Source organism: Etheostoma cragini, chromosome 15, assembly GCF_013103735.1.
Source record: "Etheostoma cragini isolate CJK2018 chromosome 15, CSU_Ecrag_1.0, whole genome shotgun sequence".
Lineage (NCBI taxonomy): Eukaryota > Metazoa > Chordata > Actinopteri > Perciformes > Percidae > Etheostoma > Etheostoma cragini.
The window spans coordinates 1,654,208-1,660,883 of record NC_048421.1 but is presented as its reverse complement, the minus strand read 5'-3'; the positions used below and the strand labels follow the sequence as shown (position 1 = coordinate 1,660,883).

Genomic DNA, 6,676 nt, shown 5'->3' with positions numbered 1-6,676 from the left:
ACACACACACACACACACACAGGGAAAAAAAAAAACAGACAACAGCAAGGCAATAGCTGCCTAATGTGTAAAAGAATATGTATTATGTCACTTAAACTGACGATATCAGATTATATCTTGCACCTGACACCAGTTCTGAGTGTGTGTGTGCCGTGTGGGGAGTGTGTGTCTGTGTGCGTCACTCACTCTGCGTCAGGGTGGAGAACGCCGCGTTGCTATTGGCCGCCGAGCCGCTGGCTGCGGTGCCGGAGCCGGCCGTGCCGAGCGGAGGCAGGTTCAGCAGCGGGGGGAACTGGAAGGGCAGGGACACGGGGACCAGGCCCCCCAGCATCCCGAACCCCAGGGGGAGAGGCGAGGCTGAGCCCAGCAGACCCCCACCGCCCGCCGTGGAGACCTGAGCAGAACACAGGGACCAGGATCACAGCTGATTCATCGGTCTCGCATCTCAAACCTCTCTCGATCCGTTGTCTCTGACCAATGTCTCGTTTTGTCCCCAACTCTAACATACTCAGATTACTGTCACAGAGGAGAGGAAAGACTAGAAAATATTCACATTTAACAAGCTGGAACCAGACCGTTTGATCAGGATTTTCAACTCGTTCCCATAGTTACAGTTCGACTAAATCCCAGTGCAACGTTCCTGCTCAGCAGTACTCCGATATTTCCTAAACTACAAGCAGCAATACCACAATGTGAAACTACAGGGACTGATATCAGCGAGTTGTAGAAGTCCCAAGGTCCAGGTATAAACGATATGATTGAATGAATATATGATGAATATATGATTCTCAGATTATTACATACGTCGCTCTTTTTAGGTCTAAACTCAAAACCTATCTGTTGAGTCTGCCTTTTAATACGTAGCAGAGGTCTGACAACTTCACTCTCCTGTTTCTTTGGAACCTGTTCGGATTTGACTGTTTTCTATGTTCACTCTCTCTATAGTGTGACATGTGTTTTTACTCTTGGTTTCTGATGTGAGGCACTTTGGATACCAGCTGGATGCTGTAAAGTGCTATTTAAATTCATTTTGATTGATTAATTAGGGCAAAGGTAGTGTGTAACAACCTGAGTATAAAAGGATGAAGCCTGACATGTGTCCACTCTCTGTGTGTTGCAGTTAACAAAATCCTCTTCGGGAAATAACAATAACTAAAGAATAAATAAACAATAAATAAAGAATATGTTGAGGGTGTTTCCTCTCTAACTGGGACCGATTGGGACCGATTGGGGGGATTGCTGCAGACAAAGTACACACAGTGATACACTGGTAACCGATAATGATGTGTAACCATGTATCAGCTGATTAAAATATCTCACATTACTATATTGTGTGAACAGTTAGTTTCAATTAATATGTATGGAGAGTTTTCTTCTGCTGGGATGCGAATTTTCCACCAAAACAACTTCCTTCCTGAGACTATTCAGCGCCACCCAAGGAGATTGTGATTGGTTTAAAGAAATGCAACAACCCAGAGTGTTTTTCTCCTTTCCCAGAATGCATTTGTGGTGTAGCCAGACCTTCCTCCACAGACCTGTGGAGATAGATCTGGCAATGCGAGACTAGAGCAAGAGTAGGGAATGATCACGTAACTCCAGAGCTTGTGAAATGTGCTAAAACGTGTGTGTTTAAGGACGCCGGTCTAATCTGCCGGCAGTACAAACCTGCGGCAGCTGAGAAGAGACAGATGACGATAGGACAGACGCAACTGGCTTGGCCCCCTGAGGTGTCCCGCCCCCCGTCCTCTGACGCTGGCCTGCGTTGGCGGAGGATATCGTGGGGGAGGCACTGGATCCTGAATGCTTGCTTATGGATATGGTGTTAATAAGGCTGGTGTTGGTGGTGCTGTTGTTGCTGTTGGGGGTCTTCTGGCTGCCTGACAGGGTGTAGCTGCCTTGCCCCGCCTTGGTCGCCCCTCCTTGGGCACCTGAGAACGGCAGACGGAAGCCTGCTGGGCTTTTGGGAGAGTACTGGTGGAGTAGGGGGGTTGCCTGAGACCGGGGGCTTTGGGAGATGGAGGGCGAGGCCGCGGCGGTGGTGATCACAGCGGGGTTCAGGGGCCGGGAAGTGAGTTTGACGATGGGCGGGATGCTGCTGTGGGTGGACTTGGTGAGCGTGGCATGCATGGGGGTGATGAAGTTAGACTGCGGCTGGGGCTGAACACCAGCGTGCGTCTGAGAGACGGGGGAGGGCGAGGATTTGCTCTGCGGAGTGTGGGGCAGGCGCGGCGTCTGGAAGGTTTTGGGGCTCATGTGTGGGGGGGAGATGAGGGCGTGTGGCCGCGACGGAGGAGACGACGTGATGATAATCGCGTCGCCGCTGCTGGATTTGTTATTGCTGCCTTTGAGAAGGCCGGACGCGGGCGCGCAGACCCCCGTCTTTGACCCCGGGGCCACGAGCGGGGACGCCGTGGGCGGCGGCCGCTGTTTAGCCGACGGCGCCGAGGCCGGCATGTTGGCTTTGACCACGCCCACGGCCAGAGTTCTCTGAGTGTTCAGCACCGAGTGTCTGTGCGTCTGCACGGCGCCCTTAACGACGCCCATCCCGTCCACCCTGACCGAGGGCAGAGGAGCGGCCATGACGCAGAGGGGCCGGGACAGAGGGGTGGAGGGGGACGAAGAGGTAGAGATGTAGTGAGGTGCGTTGGAGCCGGGACTGCCGGCAGAGTTGTTTTTCTGCTGCTGGATGAGCGGCGAGGCGTGGAGCGAAGACGGCTTGGGGGCGGTCTTGGGTCCGTCCGGGGACGGGGGGCTGTCTCCGTGCGCCAGGCCCTTGGCGGCGTTGCCGAGGATGGCCAGGGCCTTGGAGATGGAGTCCAGGGATGGAGGGGTTAGATCCTCGTCCAGGGAATCCAGACATATGGGCTCAGACGGCGACTGAGGCGGTCGCTTGGCAACCTGGGCAGCAGGGGAGGGGGTGGCGCCAGCTAAGGGAACGGACCGCTGAACCCACACCGCCTCCTGAAAGACAGAAAAACAACATTTACCCTAAATGTCTTTAACGTTTCCGTGTCATATTAAAGGACAGTTTCACATTACTAATACCATTTCATATGTAGATTCAAGACTGTTAAGGTTAACCTTCCTGGTGTCCCTTCCAAACCGTTTCTACATCAGAAATTTGGGTTTCTTTCTAACTAATTTTCCAAAAAAGTAACGTTTGGAAAATTTGGAAAAAACTACTGTTAAAGGACTTAAAAACAAACAAAAAAAGTAAATAAAAGAGACTAAATCGTGAACAAAGGTCAAATAAAGTGACAAACATGTGAAACAATGTCAACAAAAAGTGACAAATGTAAAAGAAAAAGCTTTAAACATTTGAGGAAAACCCCACGAAAATTTCAAAAGGCTCATAAAAAGTGACAAAATCATCGGGGGAAAGCAAAAAAAAAAGGGTTGAAAAAGACGATGATAACGTTGATAAAAAGGTTTTCATTTTAAATTTTGACTCAGAAAAACACATTTCCAGGAAGACAACACGAGGGTTAAAGGTGCTCTAAGCCAGGTCACGCGTGTTTTAGGATACAACATTTTTTGTTACATACAGAAAACATCTCCTCACTATCTGCTAGCTGCCTGTCACCTGAACACACCGTGAAAAAATACAGTCTCTGTAGACAGCCCGGGGTCTACAAACATTTGTAGACACAAAAGGGTCGAAAAAGACGACCAAACGTTGATAAAAAGGTTTTGCAGGTCGTTAAGATGAGTCTTGGAGAAAAGGTGACCCGGTCCTTTAATGTGCAGTTCGATGGCAGCTTTTAACCCTTGTGTCGTCTTCTCGTCAACCAGGAAAAAGAGAAATTGGTTCACTTATTCTTGTTTTCATTTTTTTTCCCCCACATTTTTCAATGTTGTGGGTGCTTTTTTCTATATTTTTGGTGTTTTTTCCAAAGTGTTTTGATATTATTAATATTGACATTTTTAAGCGTGTATTTCCACAGCCTGTTTGTTGTGAGAAAAAAAAAAAATAAAGAAGTGAAAACGGGTCAATTTGACCCAAGGACAACATGAGGGTTAAGTTTGTAAAGTTTGAGATTGGCGTCAGATGAGTGTCGGCGACACGCGTAACAACAACACAGCTACATCTTTACAAAAAAACATGTTAGGCCCATATAGAAGTCAAGGCTCACCTTTGGCTTGGCCTTGGGAGTAGGGACCATCTTCCTCTTTGCTCTGGAGCAACAACAACAACAACAACACATTAACAACAACACATCAACAAATCAACAACACCAGCGAGTGAGAACGAGTTTGGCGAGAGTAAGTTCTGAACACATGGGTTAATAAAAAGACACGTGACTCACCGGATGTGACCGTGAGCTACGGTGCTCTCTTTGAACAGCATCCTGGGAACAGAAACAAACACGTCAAAACCTCCAGCGATAGAGGGCTTAGACTTGGGTGCAGGGGTTAAGGGTAAACCCCTCAGGAAAAATGAAGCCCAAAATATGTCGCAGACTAGAAATCACTAGAGGTAGTTAACGTCAACGCTAGGTAGTTGCAAGCTAACGCTAATGCTAACTAGAAGGGTATGTGGTGAATGTCCCTCCCCAATGTGAGTCGAGTCCAGATTTGAGTGGCGCATGCGTCACTTTGTGACAAGTAGCATACAAGATGCTAACGAGAGACTTCTGTAATGTCAATACAGTAAACATGGACCTACTTAACGAAGTTGGATCACTGCTAGCTTAGCTACAAGTTAGCATCAAACACAACAAACGCTGTCCGTTAAATGGCGTTTTGAGCTACCGTTAGCAATCAATCAATCATAGATAGCTACAACGTGTTTGAAATGATTTCCATCTTCTGTTATTGTTTGTAATAAGAAACATTTATTATTTTATGGATTTCACAAATTTCAGTATGACCCGTTATGCCGTAAACCGTTTAAATCTGAGCATGCGCGACTCAAATCTGCACTCGACTCACATCGGGGAGTGACAGCGACTTTGCCTGAAACGCTACGACGTCGTGAGTCGTGACTTGAAGTCGTAACTTACGGGCTAAACACTGTGTCTGGAACGCAGCACAAGATGCTTATAAAGGGGGACGTAGTGGAGTAAAAAGGAAGGTTTCTGGGAATATACAGATACGTGGAAATATCCACATAAGTGTGGCAGCGAAGTACTTGTACGTTGTTACGTTACAACACTGTGAGCGGGACACACACCTGGTCTGCATCCAGCCTTTGGGCCACAGAGGTTTCACCTCCGTCTCCATGAAGGCTTTGAGGTAATCTTCCCGAGACAGCGCTCCAGAGTTGTCCAGCTCGTAGCAGCCCAGCTTCACCCGCACCAGGTTGCAGAGCAGTAACCTGGAAACACACGACCCGAAATACTCCGTCACAACAAGAAGAAACCTCCTCAGCGGGGCGGTTTATCTTCAGTATTCTTCTCCTATTGACTGCACGTTATTTCTACAGTAACTAAATCATCCACGGTTCATTCTACCCGGTAGCGTCCATCAAAGCAGCTTTTAGTTTTCCTTTCCTGAGGCCGCTATATGTTTTTAATGCTCTGAAATGGTTGAGGAGCGCCGCATATTTACAGTGCTGCTCAGAAGTTTATGACCCCATGCTCAAGTTGACTAAAAAGAGGAATAAAAACATCTTTTGGAAACTGATCTTAATGCCTTCATAAAAAAAAAATTGAAAAATCCATCCTTTAAAAAGGACACCATATTTCTTTATGAATGAATGAATAATGTATCCTAAATAAATAAATAAATGTTCTTCCTTAAAATAAAAGGGGGCATAAGTATTGTATTTTATTTATTTAATGTGTTTATTAATCCCCAATGGGGAAATTACAATATACACTCTGCATACACCCCCTTATGTTAAATTCCCATAGAGGCAGACAGGTTTTCATTATTAAAGACCAGTTCTTACCTGGATCAGGATACTATGCATCCTGATAAAGTCCCCTTGGCCTTTGGAATTAAGACAGCACCCCTCGGTAAAAGCGAAAGTGAAGAAGACGGAGCGGGAGGGAACTACATGTGTATGTGCTGTACCCTGAGACTTAAAATCAAGCCTTAATGCGACTTGGCAGACTAATCTGAAGAGATGTCATTCAAACGGTTCACCAGATCGGATATCTATTTGTTATTGAGTTGAATATCCGAGTTAGGCCGTCAGCTTTTCTTCTTCCTTTTTGTCTGGTTGGGTGGTGTCTATGTTGCAAATTAAAAAGGTAAATGACGGTAAACGACGTCCATTTATTGCACGTTAAATGAACCTCCGTTTCCTCGGAGACTGACCTGAGTTTGTCGTCCCAGACAAACTTCTTCCGGGGACCCATCACCCTCCTCCCCGGCTTCTCCTCGTCATCGTCCTCCGACCCGTTCTTCTCCGTCTCCCCGGACTGCTGCCTGCGAACACACACACACACACGATCATGTATCACAGCACCGCATCGACGTGGGTGGATGACATGTTGTCGTGGCGACTGTGCCGAACTGGAAGCCACAGCCCACTTGACGACTGTCCTTACTTTGCCACTTTGGCGATGCAGTCCATGTTGTACCGAGCGATCTGCTCCGGCATCACGCTGCACACGGCCAGCTTCAGCTTCAGCAGGGGTGTTCGGAGCCGGTCGTCCTGGGCAACGGGGATAAACACAGTCAGAAATCACACACACACACACACACACACACACACACACACACACAC

At 47.5% G+C, this 6,676-nt stretch overlaps 1 protein-coding gene across 1 annotated transcript in view; it reads right to left on the bottom strand.

Annotated features, from left to right (window-relative positions):
• LOC117958123 (ubinuclein-2-like) overlaps window positions 1-6,676 on the bottom strand; it is a 14,288-nt gene that overhangs the window by 874 nt on the left and 6,738 nt on the right. Inside the window, exons 9-15 of the mRNA XM_034894385.1 lie at window positions 6,498-6,604; window positions 6,265-6,375; window positions 5,174-5,317; window positions 4,308-4,349; window positions 4,134-4,176; window positions 1,666-2,961; window positions 187-394 (exon numbers count right to left, since the gene is read on the bottom strand). Of these exons, the coding sequence (XP_034750276.1) occupies window positions 187-394; window positions 1,666-2,961; window positions 4,134-4,176; window positions 4,308-4,349; window positions 5,174-5,317; window positions 6,265-6,375; window positions 6,498-6,604 (1,951 nt within the window). The remainder of the gene's footprint in view (window positions 1-186; window positions 395-1,665; window positions 2,962-4,133; window positions 4,177-4,307; window positions 4,350-5,173; window positions 5,318-6,264; window positions 6,376-6,497; window positions 6,605-6,676) is intronic.